Source organism: Mixophyes fleayi, chromosome 1 (genome assembly GCF_038048845.1).
Source record: "Mixophyes fleayi isolate aMixFle1 chromosome 1, aMixFle1.hap1, whole genome shotgun sequence".
NCBI classification, from domain to species: domain Eukaryota; kingdom Metazoa; phylum Chordata; class Amphibia; order Anura; family Limnodynastidae; genus Mixophyes; species Mixophyes fleayi.
In genome coordinates, this window is record NC_134402.1 from 220,663,340 (window position 1) to 220,689,611 (window position 26,272).

The window sequence follows — 26,272 nt, forward strand, 5'->3', positions numbered from 1 at the left end:
AACAGACAGTTCCAGCTCTTGCAGGCTTATACCAGGTTCAGCAGAAGAAGTCATGTCAAGCATCAGGTGTAAAATTACTTTGTTAACAAAGTGTCTGTGCTGCTGCCTTCACTATTGAATCTTGCATTCCATGAAGTGGCTGAATGTAGGTCTCCGTTTCAAAAGCAAGGACCTCTGATACTTCCAATTAATGAAGTAGCCTGTTTGGAATACTCCTATCCTGGAATATAAGCAACTGAAATAAAAATCAAGCATGGTGGAAGGGATTTAATAAAGGTGTGACTTGGCAAACACATTGTGGCAATTATATATTGAACTTAATCATTTTTTGTTACTTTTCCCCTGAATATTCATGTATGCCTGTGTGTATTTTGATTGTAATCGTGTAAATAAAATGTCACTGTGCTTTGCTGTATGATCTGAGTTTGACCTGTGCAAAGTGTCAAATGTCTTTTGAAAGTAACCAGGCCAGACATTACAGAAAGTCTGTAAAGCCTCAGAGATGTTAATATTCTGGCCAGCCATGCAAAGCGGTGAGAAATCCTGTCCTTTGAGACGCTAGACCTACATCTAAGGAAATAGAAAACCAAATTCGAAAGCCCTGTGTCATTCTGGGAACCAGTCTGCCCTGATATTGGAAGAGCTATATATATATATATATATATATATATATATATATATATATATATATATATATATATTATATATATATACACACACACACACACACACACACACACACACACACAGGAAAGGCACTCATGTTTGTAGACATTTCTCCAGCCTGGGTGCAGAAACTCCAAAAACAGATATATCAAATAGTATAATTAGGAGGCACTCACGTGACTTGTCCAAATTATAAATTCTTTAATCCACAAAAGAAGACGTCAAAGTTTTGGCCTTCACACAGACCTTTATCAAGACTAACACCACAGTGAACCGAAAACCCTTAAATACTCTATACAGTGGGAGTGAACCAAACAACTAAACATCAGCTGTGCAGATTGGCTAGACAAGGTGCAAGGCACACCCAGATGAAAGTAAACATTTCTATATAAAAAGGCAGCACAGGCAACCTTAATCAAAAGATGTTATCCATAGTAAATCAGCAGAGTATTACTTGCTAGGTGGGATTGAGACTTATCTGTGAAAATAAGTCACTCACCATTGCAAGAAAAGAAAAGTTGCTCAGGTTGCTAAACAGCCCCTCTATGGTGGAGAATGTCACAATGTTACTTTACACAAGAATCACATGTGATTGATTATACAGCCTGTGATGTTGTTTGCAAGCACAGACTGTCAGAGCAGAGCTTCAGAATGTTAATAGGATATGTGAAGTTGCTGTTTTGAAAATAGCCATAGAAGTAAAACATGTGTTGATAAAGGCAAGAGTATGTGATCCAAATGGACAATACAAGAGACTGTCAATATATAAGAAAACATATGTACAATAAAGAGTTGATTCTGCAGACTTGCTGTGGAGAACAACACGGGACTATAATGTGTTGCTAAGAAACTATGCAAAAAAACAAATATCAATAGTCCATAATACAAATTAAATGCACAATCTAAGTAAACTGACAGAATACCAAATAAACCTATGAAAGCAAGAATAATACAATGTATATAGGCAGCAATATGCACATAATAATAGGTACACATATAATCCTATACTAATAATTGCAGCAAACTACACAAGTAAAAGCTACCTTGTAGCATTAAAGTCACAAAACACTACACATTATAGGATACGCAATTATAAATCAGTCAAAGGGAGCAGAATACTGAAGAATCAAATAAGTAAAATAAAGTAAGCTGTTCATGTAAAGTATGATGCGGTCTATTATAACAACCATTATAAATGATTAAATCCTGAAAAATAACAGCCATGCAATAATCTGGTGTAAACAAAACGGAAAATCAGAAAGTTACCAACATGAGTAAGTGAAGAGAAGAAAAGATGAGACCACAGTGTAGAAGAATATTACCTCCAGATAAGATAGATTATAGGAACATAAGGTCAAACAGCTAAAGCCTTATAAATAATTATGATGTGAATATTTTTATAAAAAACAACCAAGATAATTGTCATTGTTTAGCCCACAAGGGCTAATGTACCCAGTTGAGCAATCCAGGGGACTTTGCGTTGTAAAAGTAGTTTTGGTCTATTACCACCTCTGGCCAGTGGTGGTACATGATCAATTAGAATGCACCGCAAGTTTGAGACCTGAAGTGATCTGTCTAGATAAGGTCTTGCAACCGGTTTGTCCGATGTTTGATCCCTGTAGGTTGCTCTGATAGATGATCTATGATTAGCAAACCGCCTGGGAAACTGCGTACCGGTTTTCCTACATATGCAAGGCCGCAAGGACAATAAAGGATATAAATCACGAACTCAGAAGTGCAAGTAACACGGTATTTAATAATATATCTCCTGTTTGTGTGCGGGTCCTGAAAGTGAGTCCCAGTCACTAAGCTATTGCAGGTAGTACATCCACTACATTTAAAGCACCACATTGTCTTAGCAGGCAACCATGATTGTATTGTTGAAGTGTATGCTGTTTTGCAATCAGCAAGTACCAAACGTTCGTGTAAATTTTTACCTCTTCTATAGGCAAACATTGGTTTTGAGAAATGTGGTTTTGCTAAGCAGACGCCATCTTGTTGCCTTATAGCCATTTTGTTCTGATATAGCTTAAATACAAATTAGATGCACCTGTTTTGTAGGAGTAATTCATTATTTGCAAGGCTATGCTTATAACCTTGGACATAGCAAACAGGAGATAAGCCACCCCCCCTGTGGAGTTTTCCTGTGCGATAATGAGAGACTGTATTAACATCTGTGTAAAGGGAGCATGAGTGGTTAAAACCTTTTGGGGCGTAGTTTTCTGTAATACGTGATTTTTGCTATATAGATAGCGACTTGTAACTAATAAAGCAGAGTTTATTGTACACTCAAACCATGCAGTGTACTTAATTCTCTCCAGCTGATGAGCTCATAACAGATAAACTGACACTTACAGGTGAACAATCTGATATAGATTCGACAGTTTCTTAGTCAGTGATTGAGGTAAACTTTTGTCCATGGCTATAAGTGGCCAATGACTTTGAATAGCTTTCCTAATTATATTGGATGCCACGGTGTACACAGTGTTAATCAGGAAGCGATCCCCTTTGTTTTTTTCTGTTATTAAAGTCAGTAATCCCAGATTGAAAGGTAGCAAGCGCTCTACTTGAACACTTGGAAACATCCATCTGTTTATACCCTCTCTGTTCATATTGAATTGTTAGATACAGGGGTGATAAAAACCTCCTGTACCAGGTACTCTTTTTGCCTCGGAAAAGCAGTTGTGTAGCTGCTTGCGTGTTTCTGAAAGTGTTTCTTTTGATGTTAGCCTGAACTTTATATTTGCAACTCTTGACTAGCAGAAATGTAAGACTTTTTTTGCTGAGTCGATCACATCACCTATTATTCTCTGTAGGCTCTCTGGCAACCAGATGGTTAATTGTTCCACCAATGCCATGACAAGGAGATTTACTGTGACTGCTTTCAAAGCGAAGTTTTGATCATGACCACATAAGTTGAGAAAATTTTTGAAATTCTTTTACTGCTCAGAATACCCAGCACTGAAGTAACACACATTTTTGATAGCAGGAATGTTTTATCTTGATGTAATGAATAATTAATTTCTGTGTTTTGTACACAAATGCTACATCATGCTCCAATTCATCATCGATGAACATATCATCAGACTGGGGAACATGAACGCAGATTACAACTGGGTGCAGTGTACAACCATTGTTTGTCCAATGATACCCTTGAACTTGATCCTGAATCACATAAGTATAGTTTTCACTAAAGTCCAGGCCTTTATTTATTTTTATTTTTTTTTAGAAACTTTGATTGTGCCTTAGCAATAAATGAATGAGGGCCAAATTTTTCTATTTTATCGTTTAAAGTTTCTAAATATTCATCAAATGTTGCAGTGCATCTCACCATCTCTGTTCTGACAGTAGATACCCACCGACTCTAAGAAACTTCATCTTCAGGGTCAAAGTCTCAGGTAGAATGCTTTTTAATTTTTCACTTGATGGACAATGAGAGCAGTGTCGTAGCATGCAGTTTCTGGTATCTTTAGACCAGACTAAATAGGTAGTGAGGTCCCGGTAGGTCTCTTCTATATGACAGACAAAGTAGAAGACTTACATTCTGATGAACTGTACAAACACATACAGAATGTGATCCAGAGGACCCTGCCACACGCACCATTTTGGACGCCACATACAGATTTTAGGGAAGCCTATTTTAATACTACAATATTTTAAGAGCGGAAGTGGGCCTTATAGGGGTAATTTTTATGAGGAATTTAAAGGTGGTGTTTAAAATTCCAAAAGTGAAACACATGGTGTGCAAAATTATAACTAATTACTTTTCATTTATAAAGAGAAAATTTTAATTAAACATTAAAAACTCGTACAGGCAATCAAAATCCCATTATTTTTTTTTTATAACCTTTTAAAAGGATCAATTTAAAAAAGGGACATGTTGACTCCTCTGCCTCAGGTTCACAATGCTTATTGAACACAAGAATATTTTCGTCCCAAAAGATTCCTGATTGAGAGTCAATAAAAAATAATTTAGTTCAACAATCAGGCAAGATTGATAAAACTTTTTTTCTGAAACCCCCATATTGTGATTGATAAAGGATAAACATTTTAAAGTGAGATGTGGCTTAGGCAATGCATTGTGAATTTTTTTATGAGACATATCACACTAAAAACGGAGAACCAGGAGTGTCATTTCTGAGCTATTTTACATAGCTTTCAACCCCTATATTTCAGAAACTATGAAGCCTAGAGAAGAGAATAATATATAAATAAATATATATATATATATATATATATATATATATATATATATATATATATATATATATATATATATATATATATATATTTCTACAGGGCTACAAATACAGAAAACACAGGCGCTCTTACCACTTTAGGGGAAATAGAACAGATAAAGAAGATGAGAACCCATAGCCTGTCAAAAATGTCTCAATGTTTGAAATGCTCAAGAAGGTTAATTCACAACAGTTAAAAACAAAACATAATGATCCTTCTAAAAATACACAGTTGAAAGTTCAATTGCAAATAACCTCATATTCTCAATGGCACTGCTCACATGAGCTGGGAAACTTGGATACTGAGCCGTCTTCCTAATCCAAAATTAACTTAATACACAAGAATTATCCTAATCGAACCACTGCTATTTTTAATTGAAAAGAGATTTTGTTAAAACAGAAATTATATGTCAGGTACATATATAGGGTATATGTATAAACCTCAAATACAGGGGAAGAATAAACGATGGTGGGGGTTAATATGATATTTGGGGCAGGTGCAATGTGGTGTGGAGTCTTACGCAGATAAGTAAAACAGAATGCATATCTTAGAGTAATTATGCTTTGAGGCACTCTCCCTCATTGGGTGAGACAAGAAAGCCTAGCAGTCTAGCCAAAGCTGTCAAATCTTGTAGAACTAGTCTGGGCAGTCTTTCTATGAGAATTAACTTTTTATATTGAAGTACAATAAAAGAAAAAAGCTTGGAGAAGTTGCAGACGCAACATGATGCAGACCTATTTCTTTCAATGCAGGAATACATCAAACCTGTTGTTAAGATGCCTCAACGAAAGGGAATGGTGGCAAAGTAAGCGCAGCTGGTTCACAGCAACAACAGACAGCGTGGCATAGGTGGTCCATCCTGTCACAATCGGCATACTGGTCTTTAACCCATACCTTTATATTTCCATGTTTTTTGTGATATAAAAATATCAAAGTGTGATTTTCAGATAAGGAGGAAATATAAAAAAAGTTATACATATTATGATTAATACCCATTTTTTTCTCTGATGGATTTTAATGTGTGAATGTAAGCACCCAAATTATTTATATTGATGTTCTATATTAGAAATGCCAATTTGACATGCAGCGAATAGAATACTTTTATGTAAAATAGTATCTTGATTTGAACTTTTATATATGTATGTTTTAAATGCTTTGGATTGTATACATAATTATATTATAGTCTTCACCTGAGCCATGTAAGCTATGACTGGTGGAGAGAAGTTTAAATACTCTCCGCTTTCCCCTTCCTCTATCACCTTGAAAAACACTCAGACGGAGGTGGAAATGCATTGGTACGCGAAGGGGAAGGTGTCCATTTGGTTAGTGGCAAAAGAGACAGTTCCATGGTGCATGCACGAGTGTCAGCCTGAGTCCGGAGGACAGCTGTTGTGTTTCTGAAAGCTCCTTACTTTTGACCATCTGATACAGATATCGATTACACTAATAAGGATACCGCTCATGTGAGGATATGTTTATATTTTATATTTATTTGTGAATGCAATAACAATTTACATAATTAAATTTTATTTTAAATCTACGGGACTGCACTATGTTTCTTTTTTCTTTTTCTCCTATGTGCACCACATGTGGAGGGATTTTGACCATGTATTCTATCTTTGAAGGAGATTAAAAGCAGGTCTCAGAATATATCAGGATTATCGAACTGCTCATTAAAGAAATTACGGTCATATAGAAATCAAGTTAAGACTTTTTGGTTACAAAAGAAGATTATCTTTAGTATTGTGAGTACCATATGTGAAGGAAGAGACTGTTTTATTGACATTTCTATACGTTATTTTATTTTTATATTTTTGTATCCACCTGTGATTATTATGGTTTAAGTTTCTGGGGTGCGCCTATAATTCCTCTCTCTCTTTTTGTATTGAAGTGTTGCACTTGTGTGTCTGTTCCATTGAGCTACAGTAGAGGCACAATCACTGCTCTTGTATCAGATGTGCCCTCTTCCAGATAGAATGTAAGCTCTCTCATAAGGAGGGCACTTCACATGTTTTGTTTAATTGTCTACATTTATTTTGATTACCATGTAACTGTACGACACTGCCGAGCACTGTGGTGCCTTACAAATCTACAATAATAATAATAAACTAGGACATTCTATATGATATCATCCTAAGGAATACAAGGCTACAATCTGGCTCTTGCCATGATTAGGATGTTTTTAATATGCCTTTTTAGTATTTTAAGGTCCCACTATTTGGATTTGGATTATGGATATTTTTAGCTAGGAGAAAATATAAGCCAGAGTAAGTTTCCTGGTTTGGTTAAGGATATATTTGGTTAATTTGTCTAGCAGAAACTTTTGCAAGTTGTCCCAACTTGCTTAAGGTATTGGGAGAAATGGGGAAACTCTGTCCACAAAAGCCTCTAAGAAAAGGTGAGAACAGAGTTTTTTGCAGGAAATCTCCCTGTAAAGCCCATCAGTACCTGTGCATCCACAAGACATATACAAGAAAAAAAAATATATACAATAAAACAAGGACTTACCTTTATCATAAGCCTCTAGATTTTCCTTCAGAAGCATGCAGAGCTGATGTCCATTTAAATGAAAAAAGCGCAACTGCTCTCTCATGGTCTTTTGTTCTACTATTGCTGGTATAAGCATTCCCAAACTGCTCCTGGGAATAGGTAACCCAAGGCCCAGTGCTAATGTGGAAGCCAGATCTGTCTGCTGGACAATCTCTGGGACTTTAAACGATCCTAAATAGGAAGCAAAGCAAAACCCAAATCTCCATAAACATCCATACATGCAATAAATCAACCCAGTAGAGTTACAAATAAAAAGAGGATTTTTATACTTATGATAAATCCCTTTCTCCTTCATCTTATCTGGGGGGACACTGCTACCATGGGGTTGTAGCCGGGGAGTGTGGAGTTGGTGCCTAACTAGTTAATCTGTGGCTGCTGACATACCCCTCCCCTCTGCAACTCCCTCTAGCTAGTCAGTGTAGTTCTAAAGCCCTCAAGGAAAGGGAGTCAAACAAACAAGAAGCAAACAGCAGAAGAAATGAAGGGAGGGAACACAGTGTCCCCCAGATGGAATCAGAGAAATGGATTTATCGTAAGTATAAAAAAACCTCTTTTCTCCTTCATCCTATCTGGGGGAATCAATATCCCCCGTTTATTGATATATGCCACTGCCGTGGCATTGTCCGATTGTAATTGTACTGGGAATAACTGAATTAGGGACTGGCATCCTTTGTTAAGATGATCCAGGAGCACGGGGCAAAGGATCTGTCCATGCTTAGGTGTTCTTAACTCTTCCACCACCTAAGATATAGAAGAGCCTCTGGGGACAACAGTATTCTCTGGTGCTCCAAGTGGAGAGATGAACCTGACCACTTCTTTAGGAGATCCCCCTGGAAGCATCTAGAGTTAAACCTTCCATAGGGGATTGTCTCGAAAATCTAGATCATCTTGCCCAGTAACCTCATGCAAAGAAGCATGGAAGGCTTGTGACAACTGGTATTAACTGAGACTTCTGGACATTTATTAACCAACCGTGAAGCTGCAGGGTCTCTATAGAGAGATGTAAATGCTGACAAAGAAGCTGATCTGAGGGGGATTTGATCAGCAAGTCATCAAGAAAGGGCACCATACTCACCCCCATAGAGTGGAGACGGGCAGCCATTACTGCCATGATTTTTGTAAATAGTCTGGACGCTGTGGCCAGGCCAAAAGGAAGCTCCCTGAATTGGTAATGGTCCGCTCCTACTGTGAAGCGGAGCAATGGCTGGTGCCCTTCCCAGATAGGTACATTAAGATATGCGACCCGAATATCTATGGATGCCAGGAATTCTCCCCCTTCCAATCCATTTATCACTGAACGAAGAGATCCCATTCGAAACCTGTGTATTCTTAGGTGTAGATTTAGAGACTTTAAGTTCAAAATGGGACGGAAGGAACCGTCCGGCTTGGAGACTATAAAAAGATTTGAATAGAATCCTTGGCATCTCTGATTCTCTGGAAAAGGGCAGATTACTCCCGCTAAAAGATGAGACTCTACACAGTGCAACATCGCTTGCCTTCTGTTCCGGTCGAGGGTCAAGGAAGTTGCAAAAAAACCGATAAGGGGCATGACTTAAAAGATCTATTATATATCCCCTTGCCATAAACGGATTTTAAAAATCCTTCCACCTCACGATCAGTGACATCCAGAAGACTGGCGGTGCCCGCTACTAGAAGTGTAGTGTGGCGCACCAGTCGTGCCACCAGTGTATACACTCTAGCAACCTGTTCCCAGCGTGCTAGGTCATCTGGCTGCAATGGGTACGGGGACATAAACCTACGTGACACTACCATTTTGCAATCTGGCTGTGACCAGGCCGATTCAGCAATCTCCCTTAATTCCGAAGAAGGGGGAAAATAAATCATGTTTTTGTTTTTTTTTAACCTTTTTGAATAACCCCTTGTTAACTGGTCTAGGCTTGTCAATGCCTATAAGGTCTAAAGCCCGCCGTACTGCCAGAACTAGATCCTCAATACCCTGGTTTCTGTTTGAGTCATCGAGGTCTAAGACGTGTGTCTGGAAATCTGAGTCATGCAGAAGTTCCCTGTCCTCCTTTGATGACACCTCAGAGTCGGAGAACGAGAAGAGAGGATAACTCACTCTCTGTCTTTTGTTCCTAGGCCCCGAATGGTCCTGGGTAGTCTAAAAACCGGTTTAACTTATCTATACCGCTAACCAAGGAATTGGACCAGGCCAGTTCCCCCTGGGAAAGGCCTAAAGAAGTTAATGAGGATCGAAGGCCAATTGGACTTACTCCTACTAATGAGGTAGAGTGGTGTTCTGCCACTTAGGTCCTTTTTGGGCAGCTCAAAAGCTGTACCAGAGAATCTGACTATTTTAAAGACATTGCCCACCTTTATTCCTCCATGGCTATAAGAGCCAAAACCTGAGACTGCGCAGCCTGGGACACCACCTCACAGCCCACGCAGAGGGCCCCCGAGACCTGTTGTCCCAGAGGTAATTTTACTTTACATTTTCAACAATTATAAAATTTAGCTTTGGTAGATTTTCCGTTACATAATTACTGAATAAGAACAATACCAGATAGAAAGTATAGTATACAATCATAGAGTGACCCCTAAGTATACCACTGATCCCTGGCAAAGTCAGCAGTAGTATATCAGATTCTTTGGGTTTTTTTATAATCAAATTATATATGTATAAATTTTAGGGAGTAGAAAACAATATATTAAATTATGTAACTACAACACTATATCTCTTGTAAAACACAATTTACCTCCTGTTTTATAACAAGCACAGTGTAATATAAATAAAGAATACTTAGCCTACCCAGGCTAATGTAGAGCAGGCAGGAAGGAGTCCAGCAGCAGCCAAGTCTGAGTTTGACTACAAAAGTATTCTTCTCCAGCCGATGCTTTGGCCCTGTGGAAGAAATCAACCTGCCGATTAAGACAGGGGGAGCTCTATAATAACTCCTCCCTGTCTGCAGCGTCCAGCGGGCCTCCCAACTGCTTGTAAGAGTCATTCTGCGGCGCTTCTCTTATTATGCCCACGGCCATCGCTTTTGGATTCCGGCGCTCTATGCTCCGCAGAGCAGCGCCGGTCCCCAGGAAATTATGTGGCTGTGTCTTCTCCCTACGCGCACCAGCATCAGACAAAGAAGAGAGGCGGTATCTGTGAGTCGCCGCTCTCAATACCCGACAGTGTTGCAGCTCCTGTAAGTAATGCAGCCTTGCTGTCCCAGCCTTCCTATCTTCTTTCTACCTACCTAATAAAAAAACTGCCTATAAAAATAAATAAATAGCAGCAAATAAAAGTCAGCCCAACTCCTTGGGCACTTAAACTACACTGATTAGCTACAGGGATGTTGCAGAGGGGAGGGGTCTGTCAGCAGACACAGATTAACTAGTTAGGTGCCAAGTCCACAATCCCCAACTACAACCCCATGGTAGCAATGTTCCACAGGTAGGATGAAGGAGAAAAGTGATTTTCTTACTGTGCATAAATGCAGATGCTAAAGCACAAAAACATGGAGACCAAATTAAGATATTGTATATTCAGGCATATATGTGTTACAACTGAATACATTTTTGCAACATAGAACTTATTTTATATCCACAGGAAAGTATATCCAGACTCTCTCTCATTCACAATTATTTATGTCTTTATTCAGTGATTGAAGTGAAAATTTAGAAGTGGTGGTATGGAAATTGTAAGTGAATGGCATTTGAAAGTAGAAGTGGCGGTATGACATGCAACAGTATACTAGCCCACTTCCACCATTGTCTTTATTGTTAAAATCTCAGTGGCAATAACAAAATTTACTTACCGGTAAATGTCTTTCTCCGATTCCATAGGGGACACTAAGTCTTGACAATGGGTCAAGACTTCGCTTGGAGTTGGCACAATAAAGTTTTGTTTGAAGTGCTGACTATATCCTCTTTATGCCCCTCCTACAAGCCAGTTTAGTACTGTGCCCGAGGAGAGACCCTTAACCGATCTTTAGAAAAGAGATTAATAAACCTAATCCCAGATACCATAACTGAAAGATATAGACAGAATTAGTCACACAAGTGAAATATGGCAGGAAAGGGGTCCAGCGCAGCGAGGGCGTTCAGTGTCCCATTTAGAATCAGAGAAAGACATTTACCGGTAAGTAAATTTTGTTTTCTCTTTCATCCATAGGGGACACTGGAAGTCTTGACAATGGGGACGTCCAAGAGCAACCCTACCGGGAGGGAGAGCCCTGGGACCCCCGCAATACTGAACGGTCAAATTGAGAGCCAGAAGCCGATAGAGTATCAAATTTATAAAAACGCAAGAAGGTATGTCGACTCGACCAAGTGGCTGCTCTACATAATTTCTCAATAGAAACCCCTCTAGCAGCTGCCCAAGAAGGGCCCGTAGATTGAGTGGATTGAGCAGCAATAGATGGAGGAGGAGTTCTACATGAAGCCACATAAGCCTGATGGATAGTAAGACGTATCCACCATGCTAAGGTCTGCTTAGAGGCAGGCCACCCTGGCCACGCTGTGTCATATAATACAAACAGCGCATCCGTCTTGCGAACTGTTGCCGTTCTTTTCACATATATCCTTAGTGCCCTAACCACATCCAGAGAACGGACTGATGGAGAATTATCCTCCAAGATGGGAACCACTATCAGCTGGTTAATGTGGAAGGAACCCCAACTTTGTTCTCAATTCAGCCCCTGTTATTAAAAAAAACACTAGATACGGAGATCTACATGACAGGGCACTGAGATCTGATACACTCCTAGCCGAAGCCAAGGCTAATAACATGACCACCTTCCATGAAAGATATTTCATTTCTGTTAATACCAGATGCTCGAACAGGGAGCACTGAAGAAAAGATAACACCAACTCCAATGCCCATGGCATAGTTGGTGCAACAAACGGAGGTTGCAATCTCAAAACCCCCTGTAAAAAGGTTTGTAACTCCAGGAGAATAGCCAGTGTTCATTGAAAAAAATATAGATAAGGCTGATACTTGCACCTGCAAGGATCCTAATCTTAAACCTGTCTCAAAACATGCCTGCAAACACAAGAGAAATCTGGATGTTTTGAATGCTGAGTTAGAAACCTTACGACTCTCGCATCATTTTATATACGATTTCCAGATTCGATGGTAGTGCTTCGATGTGACCTCTTCCCTTGCAGCAACCATAGTTGTAATGACTGTAGATGGAAAACCTCTGCGCCTTAGGATTGCCCTTTCAGTAGCCATGCCGTCAAACGCAATCACTGTATATCTGGATGAACTAGCGGTCCCTGCAGAAGGAGGTCTCTTCTTAGCGACAGGGGCCATGGATCGTCCAGAAGAAGGTACTGAATGACAAAATACCATGCTCTGCGGGCCCAATCTGGCTCTATCAGGAGAATCCTTACCCCTGACCTCCTGAGAAGTCGAGGAAGCATGGGGAAAGGAGGGAATACATACCCGTATTGGAAGTTCCATGGGGCTGTCAACGCGTCTACTGCCACTGCCCCTGGATCCCTTGTCCATGCGCAATACAGAGGAAGTTCGTGATTGTTTCTTGACGCCATTAGGTCTATTTGTAGCAAACCCCATCGGCTTACTAGGAAACAAAACACTTCTGAGTTCAATTCCCATTCCCCTTGCAGAATGTCTTGGCGACTTAAAATGTCTGCCTCCCAGTTTTCTATCCCTGGCATGAACACGGCTGATATCACCTGAACATGATTCTCTGCCCAGTGCAGAATGTGACTTATCTCGTTCATTGCTCTTCTGCTGCGAGTTCTGCCCTGGCGATTTATATATGCGACGGCAGTCGCATTGTCTGACTGCACTTAAATAGCCTTTCCCTGAAGAAGGGCCTGTGCTTTTTGAAGAGCATAAAATATTGCTCTGAGTTCCAGAGAATTTATTGGTAGAATTTTTTCCTGCCGCAACCAGCGACCCTGGAAGGTGTGACCCAGAGTCACTGCTCTCCAACCTCTCTGACTCGTATATGTAGTCAAGAGGGTCCAGTCTGATACATCAAAGATCCTGCCACTCCGAAGATGGATGACTTTAGCCACCACGTCAGGGACAACCTTGTCTTTGGAGCCAAGGTCACTAACTGTTGGAGAAACAGATGAGATTCTGTCCACTGACCTAATAAGTCCAGCTGCAGGGTCCGGAAATGAAACCTTCCATAAGGTATGGCCTCGAACGTGGCCACCATCCTCCCTAGCAGGCAAGTACATGTATGAACAGACACCCTGCGGTGTTTTAATATCTCCCCCATCATACTCCGGAAGGCCACAGCCTTCTCCTGGGGATGGAAAATCTTTTTCAGGACAGTATCCAAAATCATTCCCAGAAATGTTAGTCTCTGGGAAGGTATCAATCTTGTTTTTTCAAAATTGACCTCCCATCCGTGTTTTATTAACAGCTGATGAGTTAGGGAGATGTTTCTGAGCAGGATCTGCCGACTGGGAGTTTTTATAAGGAGATCGTCTAGGTATGGGGTAATCATAACCCCCTGAATATGAAGTAATGCTATAATTTCTGCCATTATTTTGGTAAAAACTCTGGGAGCAGAGGACAGGCCGAAGGGAAGAGCTTGGAACCGATAATGTATGTGCTGTATCGCAAACCTGAGGTAGCTTTGGTGAGGCGGCCAAATAGGGACATGGAGATATGCATCTTTTATATCTAGAGATACCATAACCTCCCCCTCCTCCAAGCCTACAATTACAGATTGGGGACTCCATTCTGAATCTGATTACCTTTACAAAAGTATTCAAATTCCTAGTATTTAAATTCCTTATATTTGGGATCAGCCTGACCGACCCATTTGGTTTGGGTACTAGGAAAAGGCTGGAATAATATCCCGTGCCCCTTGAGTAATCCGGTACTGGCATTATCACACCTGAGTCCAGGAAATGCCGAATAGCCCCCTAAAGGACTAGGCACCTTTCTGTGGAAACTGGCAGCCTGGTTGAGAAAAACTGATACTAAGGAATCTCTCAGAACTCTATCTTGTATCCATGAGTGACCGGACTTGTCACCCATACATCTGAACAGGTTTCTCTCCAAACCTGAGCGAAATCCCTAAGACTGGATCCTACTCTGGGATCCCCCAGATAGGACTGGAGACCATCATGCAGAGGGCTTAGTACTAGATCTACTCTCCTGTGAAGAGGATGCGGCAGCAGAACAACCTCTGCCCCTGAATCCTCTAGAAGACATGGCGGCTCCTCTGGATCTTCCCCTGTATTTGGAAGAAGTCCGAAAGGACCGAAAGGATTGTGCAGTATAGCTTCTACGTGGATTAGGAGTAGCTGAAGACAGAAAAGAGGATTCACCCTCCCCCCCGTAGCCTGGGAAATACATCTAACTCCTCCCCAAAACAACATCTTTCCGTTGTAAGGTAGAGCTTCTACTCCCTTTTTAGAACCCCCATCAGCCTGCCACTGTCTAAGCCAGAGATTCCTGTGGCCCGCCACTGCCATAGCAAATACGCGGGATCAGACCATACACACGTCTCTAGCTGCTTCACCTAGATAGGAGACAGCCTCACTAATATGGTCTGCTAACCTTACTAAATCCTCCCATAAGGATGAAGCTCCAGGAACCGGTAAGGTAATTTTCTTAGACAACCTAGACACTGAAGTGTCTACTAAAGGGGGCAACTCCCAGTTCTTCCTATTATCTTTAGGGAAGGGATAGGATGTCAGAAAACTTTTATCTGGCTTTTCCCAGGTTTCTGCAAAATGGTCATCTAGCTCAGCAGATACTGGAAACGCTATAGCAGGCTTATACCTTTTGGTAAAGATCATCGGCCGAGATGAACGTGGGTCAGGCTCACTAATCTTAACTGCCATAATCAAGGCTTCTAACCCTTGTGACATTAACTCCGACCCTTCCTGGATCATGTCCGTGTCTGAATCTTGAAGAGACTCACCCTCCTTCAAAGGAGGTAGCGTCTGACCATCAGATTCATCTGACTGTAACATGACAGGCAATACTCTCTTTTTAGTCACTGAAGTGATGTGGGCCCCCGAGGCTGCCGGGGCCACAGACTGTGCTAAGAGCTCAACCCTGTGAGCCAGAGACTGAGCTCATTCAGGCTCAAGTTGCGACCTAGGCGCTTCCCTTTCATGTCTAGAAGTGGCTAGCTCGGCTGTTAATGACGACATTGCCCCCGCCATCTGTGTTACCCACACCGGGGTCACCTTCATCTGGGGAGGGGCCGACTGTGGTCGGGGAGTAACAAAATTCTCACAGTATTGTACAAGATCACTCTGCCCTGGAATGAACTTAACAAGTTGTGCATACTAAAGATTTTTCAGAAATCTTAGCTACCCCTTCCCTGCCATGTCCTATGACATACAAATACAGGAAAAAACAATGGAAAGGAAAAAAGCAGGAGAAGCAGATAGAGAGGATATGAGCGATGCATATACCTGGTATACACTGCGTGTACCAACAAGCAGCGTCTAGACCTGTGACACCATACTCACAGTTTTTGCAACTCAATGCTCTATCCCCATTGTTCAAGGGCTTTGAGTGATTCGGCTGATGTGGCGAGGAGAGACTACAGCGAGCTGGAGAGGAACTTTTGAACTTCACAGCCATGACTTTAAGCTCCACCCCTTCCGCTTAGCACGTCACAGCCTGGCCCGTCTTGCTCCCACAAATGGGAGGAATCGGCTATTCTATACCTGCTGCCTGGCTTCACAGGGTTGCGTGGTTATAGCAGTGGTAACCAGACAAGCTCCAGCAGCTGCGGTGCGATACCTAGAGACAGGGTGGTTGCTTTTGCTGAGATCCCAAGCCTCAATCCGTTTGTGAAATGGGCTGGGTCCCCCTGGCAGATCCCTCGGTGCATATGAAGGTAAGAGGCAGAACAAATCTATCTGTCCTCAGGCTTGAGCTTCTCTAAAAACTAACAAAAGTTGTGAAAATAAAATTAAAATCTATTGAAGAAGCCCAAAGTGTGTCCAACTCCTCGGGCACAAAATCTAAACTGGTTTGTAGGAGGGGCATAGAGAGGATATAGTCAGAACTTCAAACAAAACTTTATTGTGCCAACTCCAAGTAAAAACCCACTCTATACCCAAGACTTCCAGTGTCGCCTATGGATGAAAGAGAAAAGGCATTTAATTATATACAAGGAGATAGTATTCTCATACATGTACATTTTGACCAAATGCTAAATGATTTAAACTGTAAAAGAAAACAAAAAAAAAAACCTGTAAGATTTTTACTACTGATATTTACCCATTTGTCACATTGCATCACTGAGCACTACTGCTGCTGTCTATGCACAAGATTTAGTAGGGTCCAGCTCCACTACACACATTAAAATTAGCTACAGATGGCAGGGGAACATAGTTTGATCCAGTGTTATAAAAAACATCTTACAGCCAAGACCTGGGATTAGAGTTGAGCCTGAACTAGTAGCAATCAGAGTTGAAATGTGCCAATTTTTTTTAATTTTCACTAGCAAAAACTACTACTCTTTCCTATGGAGTTTCTTTTCAATTAACAAAACGATAGAAAATATAGAATTTAAATAAAAAATATATACAAAAAGGTGGAAAACCTTTTTACTGTAACCACAGAAAAAAGTCAGAAGTTGTATGAACTAGAATTTACCATTTAAAACAATTAACCTTCAAATTAAAGTCAAAGACTTTAAAATACTATAAAGTGGTACCTGCTTTATTTTGAAAAGCTGAGCTGATTAACACAAGTGGGGTCTGCACTTCCTCATCAGATGATCCCCCATGACTCCCTGTGTCAGACATGCCATGGTCACCACAGACAACAATTAAACTGGGAAAAGAGTGGTCTTCATTCTGTAGGTAGAAAACACTTAACATTGATCTATCACCTTCACACAACTGCACATTAAATTGATGTCTGAATAGACAACTTATGAACATACAGTAAATTAAGCATTAAGTGTATATTTTGCTCTAGATGTATCTTTTTGCACCAGCATGAAATGAGTCAATATGCTGGTAGTTATAAATATTAAAGAGCATTAATAAGAAAGTGTAAACATCTCATGTAAATGTCAGGAACATGCTCAATGTCACAGAAGGTTTCTTAGTAGCACAGTATCATACTACCAGCTTTCAGTATGTTGGCTCTTATAGATCACAGGCGATAAATAACACAGGAACTTCTGCCCACAATAGCTTATTTAAACAACAACTTAGGCATATTTGACATTAAAGGTTTTACTTTATGGGGTGAGGGTTCTATTAGTGTTAGATTTTTCGAAACTGCACAAGAGGTACACTTTAAGAAATTACAAGTGGTTATGCAAGATCTGGACCAAAAGACATAAGACTAATTAGGGTCTAAAAAAAGTGTTTTATGTGTTCTCAGTGCCACAACTAAAACGCACAAAAATACATCGAACTGGAATTAGCACTAGTCAAATTATCACAATATCGTAAGTGTCCTTCTCCTCCAGTTCGATAGCTATTCCCTGCTCATTGTTATAGTAGTTATAGTAGGTGGCCAGGCCCGGCTCTCAGATTGGGCAACCTTAGGCAGTTGCCTAGGGAGCAGGGACCTGCAGGGCGCCGCTGACTAGATTTTCTAATCTAGTCAGCGGCTTGGGTGAGAAGTGCAGCGGCGGCGGGGTGCTTTTCAGTGTCCGCCGCCATCCTCTTCATTCCGATCAGATGCGCCCGGGCCGCCCGGCACATCTCACACATGATCACGGATGTCATTCAGTGATCATGTGATGTGACAGTCTCACTGTCCGGCGGCGCCTCAAAATGACAAACAGAGTAAATAAAGTTCTTTCCCGAAACCCCCCCCCCCCTTCAAGTATGCACCGCTTCGCTCCACCCCCCTCCTCCTGTGTGAAGAAGCCGAGGAGCAGCCATTGAAAAGAGAGGAGGTTTGAAGAGCCCCCCTGCATCTGCTGACCAGACTTCAGGAGAAAAAAAAAAAGAGAGAGTGAGTAAATACAATCTAATTATTTATTTTTAAAAAAGAGGGTGCCCAAAGTCCAATCTAGCAAGTAGAGAGGTGTAAAAAAAAAAAAAAATAAAATAAAAAAAAAAAATATGGTGGGATAATATGACTTTTTTTGGCACCTCATGCTCCATATTTGACTTGCAAACTATGGGGTACTATAGGGTAGGAATTCTACCCCATAGTTTACAAGTTATATATAGAGCATGAGGTGCCAAAAAAAAAATTGTCATTTTTTTTCCGCCATAATTTGAAAATAAAATATAGAGCATGAGGTGGCAAATAATAGTCATTTTTCTAGTATGTAAGGGTCTGTGAGGCGGGTATTTGGTGTATTCGCCGGGGGGGATTTTGAAATTTTGCCTAGGGCGCCGAGAACCCTAGCACCGGCCCTGTAGTTGGCAATACCACCACTGACCATCTATCATTATGAGATAATAGCTGCTAGACTTTCTGCATACCAGGTCAGGCAAATCTCAAGACAGCATAGAGAACTGGAGTTTTTGAAAACATCTAAACAGCTAGTTACAGGAGGTGTGTGAAAAGGGCACCATCTGATTGGACAGGGGCTGCAACCATCCAATCAGAAGCCACTATCACTACAGAACACATGTACTCAGCTGATTGAGTTGTTCCCAGACTCCCCAGTTCAACAAGCATTAAGGGTTATATTTACTATACCTTCAAAAAAGTAAATGTGGTGGTGTTGCCCATGGCAACCAATCATTTATATAGTACATTTCAGAAAATGATAGCTAGATGAGAACTTCTCCTAATAAAATATTTCACCAATACAGTGAGGACAAGCAGTCATTATAAAATAATGGTTTGGGGCGAAGGAAAGAAACTTCTACTTAACTGCTACATGAGCCAGTCACAGATTATATTGGTTAATGATTTACATTAAGTTCTCTTTGTGTAGTTTAAATAATCAAATACGTTAAAACAATAATTGCAAATTTCTTACTTTTGACATCAGAGCAGAGTGAATTTTTTTCACGACAAGGTCCATTTCATAAAGTTTTGGTCCAATTAAATGACTGTGTGGGCCTGTTAAATGTCCAATGTGATCTAATCCAAGATAGTGAAGCACTAGCATATCCCAATCATCCCTCTTTAGAACACCATCCAAGTGCCTTGTGACATTGTTATCAACCTGAAACAAAAACTCCAAAAATCAAAGAAGTACAGCCTACAAGTACAAACAAAAGCTTAAAAGGCTACTAAATTTATTAAAACAAATTATAATTCCAAGTGAGAGATAAATGTAAAAATTTGAAAACACATTTTAAAACTCTGTAACTAGTATCTGAATAAATGTTGGAAGCGCTGTAGCCCTCACTGTCAATGGAAGTGTTGGATTTCTGCTATTTTCTCTAAGCTCCCCACTAGTCCCTGGAGTGTGTAACTGGTTCACATTGCCCCTAGCTATCACAGTGACCAGCAAGGAGTTAGAAGAAAATGGTGGAGACCCGGAACATGAACTCTGGACGATTGATAGCAAAGGCTACCATTCCGATCTGGGGGCCAAAACGCTTGTGGCTAGATGTTTTGTGTTTGTGGTATAAGGGATTGGGGAGAAGGGCAAGGGGTATAAATATAAAAAACTAAAATGTTGTTTAAAAATGTGTGCTTTGGCAGTGGATATATGTGACAATGTATGTCTTTTACAGTATGTGCTGTTTCAGTCTATGGCTGTGGTCTATATGTTTTTGTGTCACTGTGGCGAGAGGGAAGCCGAAATTATAGGCTCTCGATTTCATAAATTTAGCCAGGAAAAAAAACAAAAAAAACTAAATTAATTAAGGATAGCTTAGGTCATCCCACATTTACCAACTGTTGACATGGACACTTGAATTTATAGAAATATGCAAAATTTATGTATTAAAAGTAACAAAAGGAATATTTCAGAGGGCTACAAACATTTGATTCAGTTACAAAATACAATTCTTGGGCAGCAAAAGTACATTATGGTTGCCAGATGACATCAAACATTTAAAACCGAACACATATGCAATACACATGCTATATGGCATATTTGAGATCTGTTTTAATTTAAACTTCATTCTTGCAAAGCTAATGTACATATATATGAAACTGCTTGCATCGGTATACCTCAGTAAAGTCTGAGACAAAAAATGATGTTGTCCCATCAAACTCCACAAAATGCTTTGGGAAAAGTTTTATCCATGTATCATCACCATAAAATACTATTCTTTTTCCCGACTGCTTTGTCTGCCATATCAAGTTGTCTTCAAGCAGTTCTGGCGAGTTGAGGTTCATAATAACATCAATAAACCCAGGTATGCTGCCGGTCATCAAAGCCTGTAGAGATACAATCGGAAATTATTAGTAGAAATCGACTGGACTGAAGTAGGATATTTATTGCACCTCTAGGGGATTTATCTATCCCCTTGTACAGCAAATAGAAGTCTTACCCCTCTGGGATTGCTAAAACTCATGCTCATTTTTACTGCTGCCACACTGAAGGCTAAATGAACACTCTGCCATACACAGGTCTCAGTAAAGAACTATGAAACAGCTTCCATACCACTCTATTGTAGAGCATATTATCCTCCAACACTGAGAGCTGCAACACGAGCCAAGAATTGGCTCCCATAGATTGTAAGCTTACGAGCAGGGTTCTCTTACCTCTCTGTCTGTATGTATTACCCAGTATTGTTTTATTAATATTTGTTCCCAATTGTAAAGCGCTACGGAATTTGCTGGAGCTATATAAATAAATGATGATGAAGTAATGGGAGAGTCGTGGGGAGCCCTTTCCTGTTTGCTGTATGTGATGGGCATATAAAATTAGGGACAGTTCCACCAATATAGAAATTTCATACCAATCATAAAAACTATTTTTCTGAGGACACTGCTTAACCATGGGGTACAGAGGCTGCCATACTGGAGGAACGCACAATTTCTAAGTAATACTTGTTGGAACTTTGCATTTTTAAATCTATAATAACATTATTATAAATTCTTGTTGTTCACATCCTGGGGCTCAGGTAATACCATGCCCACAACAAGAGCACAAGGGACAGGGCTTACATTTTTTTCATGCTGAACTTTCAACTATCAGCTGTCAAAGAGAGTAAGTGGAGGTGGCAGTGGAGAGCACTTCTATCATTGTGTCAGTCTATCAATGCGGGTGTGTTCTCTTTAAACCTACATACTTGTTCTTTTATATTTTGCAGAACTCTTTGGTGACTTCTAATAACCTTAATGTCATAATAGCACACTATTCTCTTGATATAAGCCTAGGTGTAGCAGAACTTGAGCGGTAGATAACAAGGAGCAAAGCCATAAAAAGAGATAGAACCCTCCAAGGCATTCTTTCTAGACTAAGATGAAGGACTAAGCAAAAAGTAGGGCAAGTAACAAATATGGTTCCACATGATCAGGTTATTCTGAGATTTTAGAAAAGCGGTCTATTTTGTAATTACAAGAAAAGTCCTCTTGTATGGAGCACCACAAATTTACATAGGAAAAATACTACAACTTTTCGTTGGGGGGGGGATGAACACTATTAAAAATAATAATTTCACCCAACAAAATCTATGAAGCTTTCAAGAACATAAGATACAGAAAAAGCTTTGGAGGACTGCCAGTTGAAAAGCCCTGCTGTAAACTATAACTTTTACCATTAAAGTGTAAATTAGTACAAACCTTAATACGAGGCATTGTAACAGTTGGTGCTGTTGCTTTTGCTATAAAGCTGTGTGTTGTTCCCTTTTCTATAAGCTGTGTAATATAAGGCATGTGCTGTTTGCCTTTATCTCCAAACACAAAGTCCTGTCTAAAGGCATCTATGAGGAGAATGACAACTCTCTTAAAAAGTGGATGTGGAAGTTGAGTCCAGTTAGATGTTGTACCTGTAGAGATGAAAAATAATTTGTTTTAATAATTTTTTTTTTTTTTTTTACTAGCACCAGGAATTATTACAGCGTTATCTGTACGCTTATTGCAATAGTGCAAAATCATTGTCTGCTAATAAAAGCAAACTTCCCATCTAAGTTTACAGATGCCTCACAACACCACAGTGTACTGTTGTTAATATTTAGAGATTTGAATTGGTTACGTGCATATGTAGACAGTCTTACTTCTAACTTGCCTACACATGATTTCAGAAGTTCATAAGGTAAAATACTTTGTGCTGCTGTTAACATTCTAACGCTCTGAATGGCCACCAGTTGTTCTAGTCCCAAACCATGTGAGAAACATTTATGAACATTGGTGAAAAGGTGGTGTGGTCCATGACATCCAATCAATTGTTAGCTTTCATTATCAAAACAACACTAGAAGAGTGACAGAATCTGATTGGTCACTATAAGTTACACAATTTTTTCTTAGAATCAAAAAGGTCTCCCTTTGTAATCTGCACATCCATGTGAAACCAGTTTTGTAGAATAATTACAATAGTTGCACTGATCCTAGTGAAAGCCACCTAATACCCTAAGGAATGGGAAATAGAAGAAGCAAAGAATGAGTGGGTGATAAAATTCTACAAAGCAAAAGCATAATATAGACATATTTTCATTCAACCTTTGAAGCTTAGCAACCTTCTACTTGGATAGTGAAGTACATTCAACCTGTGTATAGAGGATAGTACACACAGATTGTCCAACTGTCATTTGTATTATAAAGTAATCTCATAGCAACAACTTTCTGTAGAAACACCATGTCAACTTCTGTCATCACATAGATGCATCCAGAAAATGAACAACTGCATTGTTGCAAACACACTAGCAGGTAACTATCACAAATGAGAACTGAAGTTGCAGTCCAAGGGGCACATTTATCATTTATCGGGAAAAATGAGAAATACTTATCAATCCTTATCGCATGGATAAGGATTAAACTATTTCTCAAATTTATTAAAAACGGATCACAGAAACAGCAGTTCCAAAAAACTGCTGTTTCTGTGATAAAAAAAAAAATCATACTTACCCCCCTCTTCCGGACGTGCTGTCTCAGGATCTCCTACTGGTCATCTTCGTTCCTCTTCATTCTTCAATTGCGCATGTGCAGTTTGAAGAACTGCACATGCGCACAAAGATCCCTGCTCTGTCTCTGCAACTGATTATGTGATCCCTCCACACATGCGCTGTCCAGCTCTGCTCTTCGGAGCAGAGCTGACAGCATTGGATTTTTTCAGTTTCGATAATGTACGCCAGCTTCAGCTGGCGTACATTAACATGACAAGTTCCCAAAAAAAAATGTTTTTCGGGACTTGTTAGATTGCGGCCAGAGCAGTCACCATACTGTTGAATGGTGACTGCTCGCAAAAACTATCAGGAGTGCAAAGCAGCGATGCACCTTTAATAGATTTGCGGAGGGCACATCGGGACCTGATTTCCACGGTAAGTGCATGATAGTGCACTACCGTGATTTCTTAAATATGCCCCCAAATGACAACTTACATTTAAATACCATATCATCATGGGTCGTTTGATAATCATTAGTTTTAGAGAATTAAATTACTCCCAACACAAAAGACTAATTGATAGCATATTCACTTTCCATACAATCCATGGTTTCAAGTAATTGAACATTAAAAACTAATTACCAATTTGGTTAAAACTACATTACCTGGTGATCAAACATATTAATCAGACTCATTGGCAATTCTCATTCAATCCAATTCCAAATACATTCCAAATACATTGGCGGAAATGGTTAATTGATTTTTTTTTTAATTCACAAAAAAAACAACGAATGACAGTTAATTCATTGGAACCTTGCTACTGCAATAGGAAAAGACTAATACCATGCAGTGGGACGAATTTAGGTTGGTGAGTATATATTTCTGTAAAACATTCGTGAGCTATAGTAGTATTTTAATCCACTGTATTTGAACCTCTTGTTTGAACAGCACTAGATACACGTAAAGCTTATGTTTTGGGTAGAGTTACCTGCTGAGGGTTCTGCTGGGATCTCGGAGGTGCTACTTTTCCTGGATTGAGATCGAACAGCTACTGGGAAAAAACCTCGCAGGAAGAGAGCCAGACCGAGCACCTGGACAAGCAGACAGCAGCAAGCCAAAGCCGACGAGCCGACCCTCATCTTTCTGCTGTCAATGTCAATGCCTCCAGCTGGGCAGTAATCCCCAGGAAACAGCTGGAGAGAAATCAGCTGCAACAGCAGCGACACTTCCCAGTTACACTTCCGGAGTACGGAATAATGGAAGGGACAAAGTTCTTGCAGTTTTACATGCTCGTTTAACAATACAATACAGTATTTTTAAACAGGAAAAGGTCATATGACCGAATGTAGCTACACGCCACTAATGGGCAACAACCCCACTATTCGCTTAGGTTCAGGAATTACACCACCACTAAGGGAAAAGTAGACTATTATCACTTGTTTTATGGTCTCGGGCTGCGGTATCTCCCACTGAGGAAGTTGCAGGATTCTGCAAATTTGCTGGGTATGTATGAGCAGCAAGAAGCGGGAAACCCAACAACAATACAACGTGTCCTTCTTGCATTACATACGTTCTGTTGATCTGTTAGGTTCTTAAGATTTATTTGCCTTTTTATATATTATTCTATATAGTGGTTCCAACACTATAAATATAAGTTATTGCTTTATATATTGTTTTTCTTTATTTTGTTTCATTGGAGCACTATTTGATTCCTTATCCATGTTGGAGATCGTTTTAGGAGGATTATAAACTTGAAGAACATTTGTCGACTTTTTGGGGATTTTCATTGAACAATTTATTGGACACCGGTGATTTAATTCATTTGATTTTATTTAGGTTTAATTTCTTTGCACTTATATTTACATAGGGTAACCGTTAATGATATAACCCAATTTTTGCATGTAACAATATATTTAACCCCTTTGCTGGCTTTTCTCACCCCTGTGCCTATTTTGTCACTTTTTGGATTGGTAGCATTACAACATCAATAATTTGTTTATGCCTGTTGCCCACAAAGGAGGGGAAACACACTGCACTTTCTCCTCTGTTACACAGCATGACCTCCCTATGTTGTGCAGAGGAGATCACGTGACACGTAAATCGGTAGCCTTTGGTTTGTATTATTCTCTGCTTTAAAGCTGGGTACACACTACAGAATTTCCCACCAACTTTTTATGCTGACCGATTTTACATGCGATCGATGGTCCGATCGCTTGGTCCATGGACTGCTTACACACAAGCCTTGTTTTAGAAGATAAAGGGAAGAGCGGACGTCCCTTTAGCGACTTTTTACAGCTATGTTGTCGTGAGCAATGATTGCAATTTCGTCCACATCGGTCGGAAGTTTATACACACTGCAAAACGGAAACGAGATTGGAACGAAAATATTTAACGGTACGACCAACCAAATGAGGCGACAATCGTCCATTTGGGCAGACTTTCGACCATCGTGTCACTACACACACTGACCCGACTTTTGAACGAGCGGTCGTATGTCAGCTGGTTAAGCCAATTATTGGACAAAAACCCTGTAGTGTGTACCTAGCTTAACAAAGTAAAGAATAAGATTGTGAGCAGCTGGCTGGGGGACAGCAAGTTAAAGCTCAGCAGGCTGTCTGCTGCATAAACCACTGGTTTTTATGCAGTACCTGCACAAACTATACCTTATTTTTTCAAAAGACTTTGAATTTTCAGAAAATACTATTAGTCTGCTTATACATCCTGACACAGCAAAGAAAATCTACCCAAAATGGGCAAAAAAAAAAATGTTGTCTTTTTTTATTGAATTTGCAAGAATTTTTTTAAACACTACCAAAAAGTACTTTGTGGTTCTTGCTTTGGCATCAGTGAATACTAAGAGGTACATTATTTGAAAGAGGGAACTATTCTCTTTCAAATGAAGAGTGCTCATATGAATCCGGGGGTGATGGGGGCTATACAAAACCCCACACCCATCTTGGACTTCCCCAAGC

At 40.0% G+C, this 26,272-nt stretch overlaps 1 protein-coding gene across 2 annotated transcripts in view; it reads right to left on the minus strand.

Annotated features, from left to right (window-relative positions):
* PIGG (phosphatidylinositol glycan anchor biosynthesis class G (EMM blood group)) overlaps nt 1–24,525 on the minus strand; it is a 47,996-nt gene extending 23,471 nt beyond the window's left edge. Inside the window, exons 1-6 of one of the 2 annotated variants that reach the window (XM_075205356.1) lie at nt 24,289–24,525; nt 22,043–22,248; nt 20,483–20,692; nt 19,335–19,523; nt 17,088–17,229; nt 7,414–7,626 (exon numbers count right to left, since the gene is read on the minus strand). In XM_075205356.1, coding sequence (XP_075061457.1) covers nt 7,414–7,626; nt 17,088–17,229; nt 19,335–19,523; nt 20,483–20,692; nt 22,043–22,248; nt 24,289–24,439 — 1,111 coding nt within the window. In that variant the 5' untranslated portion in view covers nt 24,440–24,525. The remainder of the gene's footprint in view (nt 1–7,413; nt 7,627–17,087; nt 17,230–19,334; nt 19,524–20,482; nt 20,693–22,042; nt 22,249–24,288) is intronic. The other variant, XM_075205358.1, reaches the window with a different exon arrangement.
* Nucleotides 24,526–26,272: the final 1,747 nt, after the last annotated feature.